At 37.8% G+C, this 17,240-nt stretch overlaps 2 protein-coding genes across 5 annotated transcripts in view; both read right to left on the bottom strand.

The window, feature by feature from the left end:
• Positions 1 to 5,550, bottom strand: part of LOC104064097 (N-acetylated-alpha-linked acidic dipeptidase 2) — a 43,872-nt gene extending 38,322 nt beyond the window's left edge. The window contains exon 1 of the mRNA XM_054056960.1: positions 5,433 to 5,550. Within this exon, the coding sequence (XP_053912935.1) occupies positions 5,433 to 5,455 (23 nt within the window). The 5' untranslated portion in view covers positions 5,456 to 5,550. The remainder of the gene's footprint in view (positions 1 to 5,432) is intronic.
• Positions 5,551 to 5,589: 39 nt separating this feature from the next.
• LOC104064197 (Putative N-acetylated-alpha-linked acidic dipeptidase) overlaps positions 5,590 to 17,240 on the bottom strand; it is a 28,199-nt gene continuing 16,548 nt past the window's right edge. For 2 of the 4 annotated variants that reach the window (XM_054056916.1, XM_054056921.1), the window contains 11 exons: positions 16,971 to 17,056; positions 15,852 to 15,971; positions 14,610 to 14,692; positions 14,282 to 14,345; positions 13,677 to 13,744; positions 11,589 to 11,680; positions 10,675 to 10,765; positions 9,641 to 9,905; positions 8,378 to 8,459; positions 6,819 to 6,911; positions 5,590 to 5,780 (listed from right to left, as the gene is read on the bottom strand). In XM_054056916.1, the coding sequence (XP_053912891.1) occupies positions 5,591 to 5,780; positions 6,819 to 6,911; positions 8,378 to 8,459; positions 9,641 to 9,905; positions 10,675 to 10,765; positions 11,589 to 11,680; positions 13,677 to 13,744; positions 14,282 to 14,345; positions 14,610 to 14,692; positions 15,852 to 15,971; positions 16,971 to 17,056 (1,234 nt within the window). In that variant the 3' untranslated portion in view covers position 5,590. Of the gene's footprint in view, positions 5,781 to 6,818; positions 6,912 to 8,377; positions 8,460 to 9,640; positions 9,906 to 10,674; positions 10,766 to 11,588; positions 11,681 to 13,676; positions 13,745 to 14,281; positions 14,346 to 14,609; positions 14,693 to 15,851; positions 15,972 to 16,970; positions 17,057 to 17,240 lie in introns of those variants that run through there. The other 2 variants (XR_008448278.1, XM_054056931.1) reach the window with 2 other exon arrangements.

Consider the following 17,240-nt stretch of genomic DNA (forward strand, 5'->3'; position numbering starts at 1 on the left):
TGGGACATGGCCTAAATAACCAACTATGCACATTACTTAATCACAAAGCCAAAGTCATAGTGTCATGTCTTAAAAACGCTCCTCAGAATAACTCGAGCCAGAAAAAAATAAGCCTGACATGGTGAGATCTAAAGTACAGCATGCTTGGAACGCAGTATTATATCTGTGAGGAGGTGGAAGAAGCTACTCCAAACCAAGTCTCATCTCACTCTTAGTTGTTACAGAACATCTCACTCAGCAGCCAAGAGGAGAACTCAAAGCTATTAAGATAATCAGTATCCCATAAGAACCATGTCTCTTTGAGGCATTTCCTGACCAAAATAAAAACACATCCATCAGCCACCCTGTTTTGCCTGGAGCTTTTCCTGCTGGAACTAAGATATTATGAATGCAAAATACTGCCAAGACTCCTTCTCCAATAACAGTTGGGTATTTATTCAGTGGTGAAAATACCCACCTTAGCCTAAGTTTAATCAAAGTTAAGACTTGAGTCTGATGGGAGATAAAACTGATCCTAAGTAGTCACAAAAAATATTCAAGACAAGTAATGTGAAAAGTTTACTAAGAAAAGGGATTTCTTTTCTCAGACCAGGTGACAAAACTGCAAAAAAAAAGGTCCAAATCACAAACTAACTCCTGAAAACACAGTACTTTAAACATCGCTTCTAAATTTAGCAAGGAAGCTATCACTATTTCATAGGCCTCATACTGAGCTCTGGAGTAGCAAGAACTGCTCCTGTTGAGAGTAAAAAAAAAGAGAGAGGTTCAGGTGAAGCTAGCAAAACCAGCAGGCAGGTACATATATTCTACTTTGTTTTAAAAAACCCACAAACCCAATCATCCCTGGTAAACTAGAAAAGCTCAAAAATGTCAAGGATACACATGCCAAATGCAAAACTAGCATGTATTTTTGCATTGAGTGCATAATTATGCTATGCAGTCAGTTAGCAAAATGAGCAACGGTACAGAAAAATACATAATAGAATGAAAGCCAGAGATTGTAAATTGTAGGTTGTAGCTGTTCAGCAACTAGGCTGCAAAGGTTAATATCTGCAGCAAGAAAGATATGCTACCGTTGTGCTGCTTGTCCTGTTGTTTGACTAAAGGCTGAACTTGTGTCTTCAGAGATCAAAGGGCCCTACTTTGTGGGAAAGGCAGGTCTTGCAGGAAAAATGACAACAGGGAAATGCTCAATTGCAGTTCCAAATCAGTAGTTTCCTTCTGACTCTTCCAGTTCCACAGTCTCCAGCACTCTCTCATGGCCTCTGCAATCTATAGGACTACTCGATTAAAAGGGTAGTAGATTTTGATGCAGTGAGTCAGCATCTCTATTATCTTGAACTTCAGGAATCCGTTATCAGATTCCAGCTAAAATAAAGTTTACATTGTTGGCAGCTGACAAGTTCAGTTTGCAAACTTTGACCCTTTCTTCTGCAAGAGGAATGTGCCCAGCGAGGCAGAAAGAGTAAAGAACTGCAGTGAACATAAACCAAATGAAACCCAGCGTGTACAGGAATTTTCCCAAGAAGACAGAGCCAGCCTCTTCAGTGGTGCATGGCATGAGGATGAGAAACAACAGTTGTAAAGTGAAACAACAAAAGGTTCTAACTGGACATGAAAAGCTTTTCCATCAAGAGGGCAGTGAAATACTGAAATGTGTTCGACAGGGAGGTTATGTGCTCTCTATCCTTGGAAATTTTCAAGACTGGACTCAATAAAACTTGGAGCCTGGTCTGACCTTGAAGCTTATCCCGTCTTGTGGACTTTGGACTAGATATCTTGTGTGTTCCCTTCCAACCCTATGATCCTATGTTTGTGTATATTCTTCCATTTGTTACAAGCCCCTGCCCAGGACAGCTGCTATCCATCAAGTGAAAGAATACAATTTACTATGACTCCAGCTGTGAGACTTGGCTGTTCTGTTTCCCTGTGTTATTGTCTGTAGTTCAGCAGCACATTTCAAGCTGCCTCTAAACACAGAGTCGAGCACAGGTCCCGTCTCAAAGATCTTGACTACCAGCAATTGCTCTGCCTCAGTGAAACCAACCCTTAAAAGTAAGATCTGTGTCAACAGCATCTTAATTTAGAAATTATGCTGTCAGGTCACAAGACTTCCCAGTCAAAGTAACATTGACATTTCTGTTTTCATGAAAGGAAGAATTAATTTTAATACAAGTCTAGTTTCTAGCATCTCCATACATAGGCATGCTTTCATTTCATTCGATTCAGACTCTTAGTGCATAAGATGGTCATTGTGTGGAGTTCTTTGGAAAATTTTGACAGCATCCAACTTGTGATCATATGGAAGGATGTACTTTCTGCAAAAAATACTGTTTCTTTTTCATTTAATCTCTAGATTCTTTATTGCAATTGCTCAGATTGGAAAGGATGCTCTCAACAATGCCACAGTGCCAGCTAGATTCCTCCCTCTGCTTACTAAATACTGCTAAAGCTCTTGTAATTAAGTCATCTGCTGCTGTATATAAATCAGTGTCTCTGTGAGTTTGTCTGCAGTAACTGTAAAAGCCAAATGAATGTTTGCAAAGAGCTGCCTGGACTTAGGGTGTTAGTTCTTCCAAGTATTAATTTCAACATATTTAGAAAATAAAGTAAATGAAAGTCGATTATAGTAAGCAACTCTGCTAATGGCCATCTCTAGCTAAAACCATCTGTAGTTACATGAATTATTCTTCTTTACTTAATGCAACAGTCTTTGTTGGCCAATTACTACGGAATAGTATAAAAGCTTGAGAGCCAAAACAGCTAATCTGGTCAACAGCACTTGGCAGCTTTAAGGGTGAATTTCAACTCACTGTTCAAGTCTAGAATACAAAAGACTTTTTTATGTTACTTGTAGTTCTACTTCACTGAAGGAGAATTAGCATAGAAACCTTTTCTTGACTTCTTGCGCAGGAAAGGATTTCACACTCAGGCCTTGAGTTAGCTGGTAACTATGCCCCTAAGATACCCTGACAGATCTAACAAAACCCACAGATGCTTAAAAACTATTTATTCCTGTGCAAGGCTTCTCATTGTTTGCCTCTCCCTACTAGACTGCTTCATAGCATACATCTCTTTGCTTCTATCTGGTTCAGGCATTTTTTGAGCTCTAAGACTCAATGGACTGGAATAATTTCTCAGTGCAGTTAGAAAACTTGCAAGAACATATTAACAGGTTCTAATGCATATTACTTCTTTAACCATTGTTCTCCACCTGACTGGTAGGAAATGGGTGTCTTCATTCACTGACATAAGTCAATTGACCTGACTTTGTTCAAAAATGTCAAATGTGATCCTTGCTTCTTTGTGTCATCCTAGTAAATGAGTCATGCAAAATATTTCTCAGTGCACACACAACTATTCTTTCATGTTTGCTTTTTGTATAGAACTCACTCTAGTGACGCATATGGGAAATGGACAGTTGCATATGCATCCATGCAAATATTTTGCCATATGGCTTGGACAGCTGACTACAAATCACATAGCTTCAGTAATTAGCTTCATAGACTGGGCCCTTTTCTGTCCAGTAATGATACAAGCCACATCTGTCTGGAATAGTCTTTGAGGAACTGAAGGCTAGAGCGGCTATATCTAGACTCTGTAGAAGACTGACAATAAGAAACTATTTAGGGTGAAAAACGTTCTTCTCACAATTTCCATAGAAGTTCCTGAAAACTAAAAAGCATTTTTATTTTAAATTTAAAAACCGATGAAGAACTTCAGAATGGGCCATAACGTGTCCAAACGCTAGATGCTGTCACATATAACTTGCTGAACTAAACACCCGTGCTTCATTGCTCACAGAATGAAGCCACCTGCTTTCTGTCTTTCCCTCTCTCAAGGTCAACGGAAGAGAGAGAGAACTTCTGTGCTTATATCATATTCCCTGCAGTAGTTAGGGGACAGCCCATAGATTTATTTTTTTTTAAATAGATATAGAGTAGAACAATCTTGGCATTTTGTGAGATCCTGGCTCCTGACATTATATATTACCTGCTAGCTGATGTCAAAAAGGGGCTTAGTTAAACCTAAATGAAATAATGCTATGGTTATGTCGAAAATTGTAAAATTATGTTGCCTGGGCTGGGAGAAATGTAGGTCATTTAGGGAAAGATTCCACAGTTTTGGAGTCTGCTCTTTCAGTTCATTCTCTTCAGTAACAGGAAAATACTCTTTTTTTATCCATCTGGTCAAGAGAAGCTGGGTATCACCACCCACCTCTGCATGGTGGATTTGTGTTATTATTCCCTTAGTGGCTGCAAACAAAATCCTCTTAGTTAACCTAACTGATGATCTAAACTAACCTGGCTAATTTTGCTAAAGGTGGATTATAGAATGTCATAATGAATTATCTATTAGCAAAATGAGCAGTGGAGCAGCCAGCAATAACAAAAGTTAGAGACAGCAATGTCTCCCATCACCACAACTAGATTTGGGAGAAGATGTCACCATGGTTTTATAATTTTATTTATCACTTCCACAAAAAAAGTGAAAATAACTGAACGATAGTTAACTGAGTACAAGAGCATTTCCTACTATCTGGTAAATGGGATTATTTTATGAGAAAGACCAACAGTTAAGTAAAATAATGACTTAATTATAGTAACTTGCCTGAAGGCAAGTTAAACCTTGTCCCTTAAACCATGTCCCTAAGCACTTCATCCAGCTGGGGTTGTTTAGCCTGGAGAAGAGGAGGCTCAGGGGGAGACCTTATTGCTCTCTACAACTACCTGAAGGGAAGTGGTGGAGAGGAGGGAGCTGGCCTCTTCTCCCAAGTGACAGGGGACAGGACAAGGGGGAATGGCCTCACGCTCCGCCAGGGGAGGTTCAGGCTGGACATCAGGAAAAATTTTTTCACGGAAAGGGTCATTGGACTGGAACAGGCTGTCCAGGGAGGTGGTTGTGTCACCTTCCCTGGAGGTGTTTAAGGGATGGGTGGATGAGGTGCTGAGGGGCATGGTTTAGGGAGTGTTAGGAGTGGTTGGACTCGATGATCCAGTGGGTCCTTTCCAACCTAGTGATTCTATGATTCAGTATGTGAAAAGAAGAACACCATGGATCAGCATTCTGGGATGCTTCCCAAAACTTGTTTTAATCATTATACATCACTCACACAGTATATAACAGTTTTCTTGCATACATGATTCGTTGTGTAAAAGAAGAGCTGAAAGGTCTATCTTGGAGTAAAATTTTTCAACTCCACGGTAACAAAAATTCAACACCAAAATTAGAAACTGATAGAAACATGAAATTACTTCTGGTTTCCTAATGCACTTTGAGTAGTGCTATAATAATGAAGCTAGCAAAATTCAAAGCTCTGAAAATAAATCCAGTGGTTAGCAATACTTAAAATGTTAAGTGGATAGAAAACATGAAACTTTTTAACTTCAGAATTTATCTAAAGCCTGAGCTCTCCAAACTCTGTACCTTACCTTGTTAACATTGTTAAATGCATTCCACTTGGGTATATTATTTGCAAAGGACAAGATTTGAAATTTTTTTTTTTAATATTTGTTTTTAGTTGCTCTGTTTTTAAGGCTTCTTCTTCAAACAGTCATGTTGCCTTCATTGATGATTATGTTTTTTATATTTATGCTACTTCTTTCAGTGTTTCTGCTGCTGCCTGTACAGTGAAGGCTGCAATGGAAATCTGCCTTTTTACTTCTTCCCAGGCTTCATGTTTATCAGCTTTGTTTTTAATATCAAACAAGGCATCATAGATCCCTGGGAATGATTCTCCTGCATACTTGTTATGGCTGCTTGGAGCAAAGATAACATGTCTGTAGGGAAATTAAGGGGAAAAAAACAACAATATTCTGCATTAGTAAAATAAAACATGATATTTTCTGCATAAAACTAATCTGGTTTTGTATCATGTGTTAAATTCTTGACAGTGAAGATGTAAATAAGATTATTGCAGCAATAGTAACTGTAATCTATGAAGCAAGAAAATTACATAGGCTACATTACTCCATGTGAGTTCCAGAAATCGTAGCTAAGAAGATTTGAGATAAAGTTGATGGAAGTATTTTCCTTTCCCTCACTTTAGATGAAATGGAAAGACAAGAAAAAAAAGCCAGCTTCTTTTCTCACAGATATACACAATCTCCAACAGATCGAGGTATGCTTTGAGGTAGCAGAGCTGATGCTTTAACAATAGACTGTTCTCAATAGATTCTTAATCAGAAGCTATGAGAGGTACAATTGTAAGTCTTAAGTTCTCTTTCTACAGTTACTTGTAGTGGAACTTTTTAGTGGAAAGATTACTGTTCTGAATTGTGCAGACTGGTAGAGTAGCAAAAAGCTAGACTTGACTTTACTATTCTGCCTCTCAAACAAGATTTACTTCTTGAACTGGATGTGAGAACTACTGAATTCACTTCACTGCTTTTGAAGTAGTGCTCTCTGTACTGTATTTGCTAGCACAACTGTTCTGCTATAATCAATGAAATTGTAGATACTTCAATTATACCCTATTTCACTTTCAAATCATAATGACTTCCTAAAGATCCTTTACCACCGAAATTACCTGAACCAGATCCAGGGCCAAAATTTTACATCTGTTTAGAAGCCCACAAAAATCAATGGAAACGAGTATACTGATCTTACTAGGATTCCAACAAGACTCTTCCTCATTCTGTATAGTGTATCTCATTTAACACTTCCCTAATGTTGTTTTCCCTTTTCAATATATTTGTCCTGCTTAATCTACTTTTATCATGTTTAATAAAATCATTACAATTCCATTCAGAGACCAAAGGAATTCTCACAGGGATGAGCACAGTCATGGCATAAAGTGAAAAATAAGCCTTTCTTACCTATAGAATGGCCTGCCAGGTAATCCAAGAGGATCGATGAAGGCCCTTTCTAGAAACATGAGCTGATCGTTCAGTGTTCTGACAGCAATTAGGCTAAAAAGAGAAGAGGAATATGTTAGCTCCCATCTCATACCCCAATGTGCACAACTCTGGATTTAAGGACAGTAGACCCAAGATGTTGAAATTAAAGTTCACAAGACAGCCCATGTCAGCTAACCTGCACAACAGAATTATGCTGATCTGTACTGTGAGATAGTCTGGCTAATAATCTGAAAGTCTCTTAAAGCTGTTTTTAAAGGCCAAGGAACAGTCTCAAAGAAGACAGAAACTTTTCTCTCATGTTGCATCTTACTCTATCTCCATTTCATTGGGATGGTTAGGCAGACCGTTCTCTTCTTTTGTACAGCAGTTTTCTAAAGACCCTGTTTTCCACAAGCTCAGCCAGCTGCAAATAACTTCAATAATATCATATTTATTTTTATGCAGAACCACAACATCTGAGAAACAGGAACCTTGTGATGTTGGAATCATCTTTTGAATCATCCAAGAATTGGTTTTTTTCTGACAGCAGATTGTAAATTCCCTAGAGCAGAGACCATCTGTGTATATGCGCTTTGAATAGCTCTGAGTATACTACTGATGCTTAACAAATAAAAGAACTGTGAAGAAGATAATACTGAATATATGTGGGTTTGGAAGTCTACATCTGAAGTAACTGATTGTAGAGCTTCAAAAGGTACTCACCAACAAAAAAGGGTAAGATTTATAGCACAGTAAGCCTGGAGTAACTCTACTACTATCAGTGAAACTGTTTAAAGTTTACATTAGTATAAATGGAAAACAAAATTGGCTTGTTAATACTTAGGTTTAAGCCATATCTCAATGAAATAGTTTTGAAATTGACACATACATGTCATATGTCAGAAATGTCATATTTTACATAAGAAATTACTGTTAACACATTTATCTTGAAAGTGGCTGCCATTAAAAAGCTGTCTTTTCTTCTCATTTAATCTTCCATAAGGGTAAGCATCTGGCTTAATGAAATTCTTCCCAAGAAATGGAACATACATGTATGTATATATAAAGGGAAGTTTGGTTTCTCATTCTGGGCATGGCCTACAATGAATAAATTAAGAATTAAGTCATGTGCAAATTAGTCCTCTTGGCGCAGGTCGTGCACAGAATTTTTTAAAGCTCATCGAAAAGCTTGCTGCAAGTACAGTCATAGTACAGCTATTTATTTAGCTATTTTTATTTCAGCTATTATAGACTAATTAGCTTGGACATTTTTTGAAGTTAACATGGCTAGATTCCTAGGCTCTGCAGTGTCTCTGATGTCCACTAATTCACCATTTCTATGCTTGGTTTGCTAGAGTAACCAGATCCTTAAAGGCAAGACTTCATAAGGACTTATAATAAAACAAATGACTGGCAGTCATTTCTCACCAAAGTTATTCAGGGGACTAAATGCAAGTGAGGACTCTGCCACCTGAGCCCATAGTACTTTATGGAGTATTTGACTGTAAGGGAAAAAAAAAAAAAAGAGTTAAACTTACTTATTGATATCTATTTGTTCCAATCTTTCATGAAAACTCGCAGCAACTTCTGTAAAATTCTTCACAGCTGAAAAGAGAGCATCTGGAGGGAAAGGAAGGAAGTATTTAACTTCAGATTCTTAAAGAATCATTTAACAAATTAAATTGTTCAATTTATAGCTTCATCTTTCTCTGTGATCATGATCTGTCAGTTCTCACTGAATGAAAATCTAATGCCCCCACACTACTACATTAAAAACTATATAATTCTGCATGAACACTTGCCTTGGAAACAATAGAAATCAGTATTTTTGTGAATGTCATTTATCATTTGCTACTTAAAGCCTGTACAGAAATACCAAAAACTATAGCACAGGTTGCCAGAACCAGGCTGTTCAGATAGAAGATTGAGATTTTACAAATCTCAATTGACCTGTCCTTTACTGGTATGCTACTCCACACAAAGTTTTGAGAAAGACATCCTGTGTATATGTGTGTGTGTGTGTGCGTGCGCGCGCGCGTGCACACACACCCACCCCTGATATTGGTCAGCAGCAGCCAAGTCCTAACTATTCATCTGTATAATGTGGCCAAAAAAATATAGGCTTCTGAGGTAGGAGGCATATTTTGAATCCCTATAACATGCCAGGACAAGATCCCTATTGCGGCTCAGGGAAGAACCATTCCTGCCTGACCAAGCCCCAAGGCAAAATTCTCCTAATGCTTGCACTTGCCATCATGTGCCCATAATCTGAAATAAAAGAAGTTCTGACTGGATGTAAGGAGTATCTTTTAACCCTAAGGATAGTCAAGAACTGGAGTCCAGAGAAGTTCTGTGGTCTCTGTCCTTGGGAGTTTTCAAGACCAGATGGAATAAAGCTCTGAGCGACCTGAGATTTGACCCTGCCTTGGGGAGGTTGACACAGAGAAGTCCTCGGGTTCCTTCTAACCTGAATTAGCCTATATTCCTATGATCAGTGTCGAACAGAGAATTGGGCAACGAGCTGCAAAGCAGTGCGATTTTTTTTAGGGACCAAGACAAAGATATCTTATGTTGCCAACATCAGTGAACCATGCACAGGTCGAAGAATATGTAACCGTGTTAGCTCTACTTGGAAGCGGCATAGTCTCTACATAGGCATACTAAGTGACAAAATATTCAAATTCCAAATTTTTGGCAGGTGTGGCTCTTATTTTGTTGACTTAGTCATGACTAAGACATACACTAAGATAAGGCACTGCTAGCACTAACAGAGTAGGAGTGTGATGAAAGACTGTACGTACCAAAGGACACGCTGTATGTTGCCAGTTCTTCTTCATGATTCCTTGACAAATTATAGATGATGTGAGCGTAGTTGCTCACAGCTGATGCATAATCTCTACAGTCGAAAGGAAGAACAACGGAGCTGGCCAGTTCAAACACCAGCCCTCCCCGAACCTGAGCTACTGTCAGATGATTCTTGAAAGTGGGATCATAAAATCTCTCCACAATTTCATAGGTTTCATAGACACTGTGGTACACTGGATAGCTGCTGTATTTTTCTACATTCTGAAACAAACAAACCCAAACAAAACCCTTATTCAGCTCTGGATACTTCAGCTTTGCTTGAAAGCCTTGCTGTGCAATTCAAGGCACTGTAAAGTTAAGCGTTCACTAATCCTACGTAGCCACTCCAGTCAGTCAAATCAGAACTGCTCAATGATGGCTCTCTTAGACATTGACCTATGATGTGACAAACAGTCATTTGGAGATGTCTCTCTCCATTGACCACACACAGACCCTAAAGAAAGTAGTTCAGAACAGGCAACTTTTAGTTGGCTAAATTAGGGTGAAATTTCCCTTCCTCTCTTTGCTTGGATCCCAGCAGTAATTTCTGTTTGTGTCTTTGCATATGCCTATTCAGAAGCAAAGACCACATTGAACAGATTACTCCTTGAACATTTCTCAGTTAGTCTCATCTCATAGTATGCTCTAGAGTCAAACCTGCATTTTCCATTTCGAATTCAAAGCTTCATAAGTTATTACTTCATTCAAAAGTCATCATAAGCCATTCATAAGCCTTAATCAACCACAGATAATTCTGAGCCCACCTACCCTAAGTAGAGGTCCTCCTGTCTAACTGACACCAAGCTGACCATTCATATTTGCTAAATATTTGTGTTGTAGCAGCACACAGAGTCCTAGTAATGAACTGGGACTCAACTCTTGACACACTAAACTGAACTACTGCAAAAAGCTGGCAGTCTAAATAGCTCAATTAGAGGTGATATTATCCAGCAGTTACAGAGAAGACAAAATTACAAAGACACAAACTTACCCAATTTTTACTGTAACGTGCTCTGCCTGAAGCAATGCCAAGACGTTGGAAAAAGACTTCAAAGTCATTGCCAGAACCCAGTTTATTTATTCTTTTAACAAGAAAGAGGAAAATGCCTTGGGTGACAATACTTAAAATATAATTTTAGTTTGCTTCCGAGTACTGTGACAATTATTTACTCTGCAGTCACAATCACTAGACAGTCTTTCCCTAGTATGCCACTTGCGTTAATACACCATGAATTGCCTGTGACCCCTACATCACATGCACCTCATCAACTGTATTCTCAGAGGAGCAGAGTCATCATTCTCAGGATAAGAGAAATCAAACTTGCAAGAGCAGAATTTAATTCATTGTCTTGAATCATTGAGAACACCCAATTACCATCCCCTTGCTGAACTTCCACTTATCCTAAGCTCTCAACTTGGAGAAATCACAACAGTACCAGTATGTCTCCATGAATAAAATCAGTCTTCGAGATTATATAAATAAAGAAACCCTGGTAAATTTGAAGGATGGTGTCAAAATCCCACCTAGTGCACTCCCCAGTCACCCAAACTCAGAGGCCTTCCAGGAGACTTGGAAGCAGGTGCAAGGGAAGGCTGCTGTGTTAGCATCTTGTGTGCCTGACGCTGGCTTGTGTGTACCATTATTTTGTCTAAATCCCTATAAACTATATGAAAAATTCGTTTTGCATATATAAAGCCTCCTATTCATACTAAAAAGAGAAGTTGACAAAACCATTGTACAATAGTGCATCAGCTGTAATCAATAAAACTCTGAAATTTATCCCAGCTGAGAATCCTAACATTTCTTTTAGATGATCAGTTTTACAAGTGGATATTTCTCTAAAAGCCACACTCTTCAAATTATAATAACTTCTGGTATATTGTTCATTTTCTTTCGTCACTGACCTGGGGACCTCTTTATGTTCTCTTGATGGATTTTTTTTATACCAACTCTCATAAAGAGATTTTCCTTCAAAGCCCTCATCAGGACTTGGTATCTAGAAAAAGTATATTGTATAAAAAGACAAAGGGTACAATTTTAAATGTTACCAAGCAATAAATCTACAACCTGTCATCACATAAAGTCTATGGCTTAGGGCAATGAATAAACCACAGTCTTAAGTTCCTCAGCCTTTCTGCATTTCCATTTTAACATTTCAAAAGCACAGCATTTTCTAGAGAACAGTTTCTTTGCTAAAAATAGGCAATTTTAGATGGAAGAAGACATAGGGAAAGCAAAACATTTAAAGTCAATATTTACATTCTGATATTTCTTTATGAGATTTTCAGCCATTTAATTTAAACATTCAACACAAAAATCCTTCACAAAGCCAAAACTTTTAATTTCATTTTGGCAGGAAATTTAAATTTTGTCCTGTTTTAATTCAGAACTGTTTCAAACTTGGTTTAGTTATTTTCATGAATGCAGCAGTAACCTTAGAAAGGCAAAGTGTACAGTATTTGGTAATCACAGTGGCTACAAAGGTATACAAATCAAATAATGATCATCCTAAAGTTCATATCTATTAGTCTCACTACTTTCTAGATAACTGATCAGGTTTAACACTGTGAGTATCCTTTCATCTTTTCTTTTTATCAGTGGGCTGCTCAGTTTTATTACCTTTAATCTATTAAAGACTATTAATATCTATTCTATTATTAGGATCTGTATCTACTATCTAGGAATTACTCCATAATAGGAATCAAAATAAAATTAATATATATGAACTTTTGGTCACAAAGCTAATTGTTCATAGAACAGTATTAGCAGTATTAACACTTTTTGCCACAGATTAGTTTTGGAAGGAATCACATGCGGACCTGCTTCCTGATCAGCATTCTCTTCATCAGCTGCCAACGAGCTGTGGTTACATACATTCATCAGCCTTTGTTTCTGCTCCCCAGCAGAGGCAGAGTTACACAACCATGTTTACTGGTATTTAGCTCAATAGTGTAACGATGCCTCTTGATGTCCACACTGAGGCTCCATTGACCTGATTTTCTGACTGTTCTGAGCACCTGCACTTAACACAGGTTACCATGGGAATTGCAGGTGATCAGCTCTTCCACAGTTCAGGACAGAAATATCTTTATCTGGGCACCTAATTTCACAATAGTTAAATTTTATTTGTTGTCTTTCAGTTGCCCCAAAATGACTACACTGAACTACATTTGCTTTGGTTTTGTACCAGGCCATTGCGAGCTTCCAAGAGATCACAAATTATTGACCCTGACAGAAACAGATGAAACTACATACATATAGCAGATGAAGACAGTGTAGTAGATCCACCGTGCATATATGGTAGTTGAATCTACATTATATATATGTACATAAAATGCAGACACAGAAGATTAATTAAATGTTCATGCTTTAATACAGATGTACAGAAAAAGAAATAAAAAGTCCATAGTGCCAGCCTCTAAGACTCACTCTCAAAGCAAGGAACATCTTACATTCAAGATGCTGAGACTATTTTGTGAAAAAGGTCCTTACATTTTAATTTTGTGTGCCACACAAGTATATGTGAGAGCATCATGGTCAGAGCGAATGAATATTTAACAATATATGCTGAAGCTGAGCACATTGGTCAAACCTGCCATATCATCTGGAGACAACACTGAAGCAAGCTTATTTTATTTCCCTGCCTAAAGGGAGTCAAGGTCTTCCACTACCATGGGCACCTTAGTAGTTGGACCGGTTTGTGCTTGTTTCTGTCCTCTGGCTCATGGCATGTTTTTATTCTTTTGATGTTAGAAGGAACACTTTCACAGGAATTGAAAAATCCCCTAACCATGAACAGCTAATAATTTGAAGTTATAAACTTGAAATCCCTTTTCTACTTCTGGGAAGAAGTTCCAGTTACTTAGCTATTAACTGAAAAGCTGTACTGCAGTTAGAAAAGAAAGAAACATCTGACACCATGTTTTATGCACAGAATCCCACCCAATAAGGAAGCACTGAATATGCTGGCTAAAAATTTTGGGTTGTATTACCTCTTTAGTTAGACTGTACACAAGCCCATACATCAGTGGTGTGCAATCCACTCGTAGTGTGTAGTTTCCTGAAAAAACAGGAAAAAGCAAGTTCTACTCAGGAGAACCCTCATGCCATTATTTGTCAATAAGAAAAAGACTAGAGAGCTACACTGTCTACAACGAACAAGTTGATTCTTCTTGTACAAGAGTTCTTTGATCTTTTCAGCACATTTTTGTATTGGTTAGGAAGAATTACAGCCCATCTTTTGAAGCAACAATTAAGAGCTTTTCTTATGTCCCTATGTTTATTACACACATGATAAGAGGAGAAGCTGACTCTAAAGAGTTGCTGTAGAACTGCTGACAGGGACACAACACTCCTTGCCCCTTCCCATGACTTCTGAAATAGTGTAGTTACTGTTATGGACTCCTTCCCTGAAGTAACAAGAATATTTGAAGGTTATTTTAAGATTCTGAGTTATGGTTTCCCCTCACATCTACTCCTGAACTAATGAAACAACATTATCACATTGAAGCTCTTATGGATCTCCAAGTGAAAATGCCTCCCAGTGAGTTGAACATACCATTACTATTCCTGTAAAACACAATCCAAAACTACGTACCTTCAACGGAGGAATCTGCATTGATATATGCCACTCCTCGTGCTTGTAATACTTTGGCATTTTCCTATGAGAACGAAAAGAGGATCCTGAGAACTATTTCCCCGTCGACAGAAGTAACAGCTGCTTCAGGGAAAGACATCATATACTGCAAGAAGCCATATATTCTTGGTAGCTCAAAAGGAAACTTAAGAGAGAGAGTGTGTGTGTGTGTGTGTATGTGAGTAAGGAAGAGAGAGGGAAGCAGAGAAAGAACAAGTGTTGCTTTCTAGTACAAATATCTCAAAGTATCTGCATTGTGAATGTTTCTCTTTGAACACTACTGGTTTACCTCAGCCCATTCTGTCGATCCCAACAAGCCAAACTCCTCTGCATCCCAGCTTGCAAATATCACTGTTCTCCTTGGCCTCCATCCTGCCATAAAAGACTACAAAAAATGTATTACAGAAATAAAGACTGCTTATTACATGGTAACTAATGTGAAAACAAATGTCATTTGACATGGGGAGGGCTCATCTTTCATCCTGATCTGTGGAAAAAGCAAGCTTTTTGACTATTTTTTGCTGTGTTCAATTCAGTTCACATTGTATACTAGTGTCTACTTTGACAGAAAAGTGTTTGGCATGTTTTCATATCTATTGCTGAACTTCTCTGATCTGTCTCACAAATGTCAGATTTCAAAATCTAAGGAATTCCCTATAACCTTGACAGACCACCTTCTAAACAAAGGTCTTTCACTTGAAGGTCTGCATTCAATTTAAAACCAGGCCAAATGGAATAGGCTTTACTGCCTATTGCCCTGTCTCTGTATCTTTCTCAAAGTTTTCTTTGAGGCTACTGGAACCTTTTCTTCTTTTGTTCCTCGGGGGTTTTTTTTTTTTTTTTTTTTTCTTTCTTTTTGGAAACGGAATAAAACTAAATGGAATGGAAAGAAAACTAAATGTCAATAGGTTTAAAGTAGGCAAAGCAAGCTCCTCCAGCACTGTATTTGACTTAGTCAGAGCTTCTTTCCATGGGATGTCAGATAGGGAGATAGGATTTGCACTGACATCAGCAGAAACTTGGTACAGTTGACATTTGTTCCTATTCTAATGTAACTGAATATTATTAACCATTACCTCCTACTACATTTGCACAGCTCATTCTTTGCATCACACAGACATGCTTTATTTAGATTTGTATCTGTCCCCAAATTATAGTCAAGTGCTGAGAAGGTTCTCAATGTTGCCGTCATGAAGCCTTGATCAGTCCGGCACAGCAGCTATTTTATAGGACAATTGAAACATCCAGTCTGACCAGCCTCAAATACACAGTAATCAATCGCACCTAAACATCTTAGTTATTTCAGTATTCCTCACTTTGTATTTTGTTTTCCTTTAAGTGTACTTTCACTTGAGCAGAAGCACTCACATATACTAAGGCTGTAACTGGAAATAATTAACAGCTGCAGAGCAGCATGCTTATTCGAGATATACATGTGTTTAATCCTAACCATATACTTAAATTGCAGAGAAATCAATGGGTACTGCGGAGACCAGTGAATTTGGTGTGCTTTATTCTTTCATTACATTACCTTTCCTTTTCAGTTTTCCAAAGCTCCTCACAATCTCGTGAACCACAGCTGCCCCACTTTGAGGGTCAATGCCACCAAATACCCATGAATCACGGTGACCTCCCAGGATGACATACCTGTCTAGAGAAATTAATTATGGGAGTTTACTTAGAGAAGATTTTTCCTGCCATAGAGATGTTAATTGGAAGTAATTTCTAATTTTCCATGTACGAATCAGGCAACAAAACTTAACAGTTTATAATATACATGATAGAAAGGCAAAGGACATTTTACATCTCCAAAGACATTTTTTCTGCATTTTCAGCCAGTGCTAAAGAATTTGTCAAACACAATAACTTGACCACATAAGACTTAAAACCTTTTAAATTTCATGCCGCTGCTATTATTAGAAATAGTGCAGCTTTCCTCTAAAAACAGAAGCATCTTTCCATATTTTACAATAGCGTGTTTCACAGTAAAGCTGATCCACTAATTATATTTGTACAGCATGTCAACTCACAACAATAAGGTGTGTTGATTGAAGTATTTCTCTGGATATATATATAGTCAATCACAAAAACAGTTGTCCAAATCATGACAGGTAAGTGATTAATAAGATCTAAGTCAGACTAGATTTCTGTGCTTCTATAATATGATTAGCAGTTGTGTTTCAAGCAACAGGGAAGTGCTGTAGTTACAAATTAAATGAAGTTATTATCATCCTATGGATGTCTATGTATCTGTTTATTAAGAGTTTAAAATAACACTGGTTACAGCAGTCAAAGACAGACAAAAAGTCAGTAATGGTGGATATGATGACTTCAGATGGAATGTAAAATCCATTCTCATGTTAACAGAGAAGAATATCCACTTAAGAATATTCGTTCAATTGCAAAGTTACTTGCCTGAAGACAAATATTCCTGTCTGGTTATGACTCCCTCTTGAAAATCAGTATTTACAGTGAAAGCACTGACATACCCTGAACCATACAAAAGCTGGTACAATAAATATTTCAACACCAATGATCACATAGTGCAATATTTCAGAGAAAACTGTATTCCTTGTTTCCCCCTTGTAACTATGAAGTGCATGTAGAGGTTACTGCATGATCACATTACATTGAAGACAAATTAGTTTACCTGGTTCCAGTTTGCCTCTGATGGTACCGATCACATTGTAAATCCTTCTTACTTCATTGTTGCTATGAATGTGCATTTTCACCTTTCTAGTGTATTGGGAAGAAAATCAAAGGAAAAATCCACTAGATTAGATAATAAAACATCCTGACATCTTTCAACAGGATACAATATAAACTGCAAGGAAAGCATTTGGGCCAAATTAATCCTCCATTAAACCAAAGTAAATCTCAAAAGATTTCAGCATAGTTTTTTCCTGGATTTATACCTGTT

Source organism: Cuculus canorus, chromosome 1 (genome assembly GCF_017976375.1).
Source record: "Cuculus canorus isolate bCucCan1 chromosome 1, bCucCan1.pri, whole genome shotgun sequence".
NCBI lineage: Eukaryota > Metazoa > Chordata > Aves > Cuculiformes > Cuculidae > Cuculus > Cuculus canorus.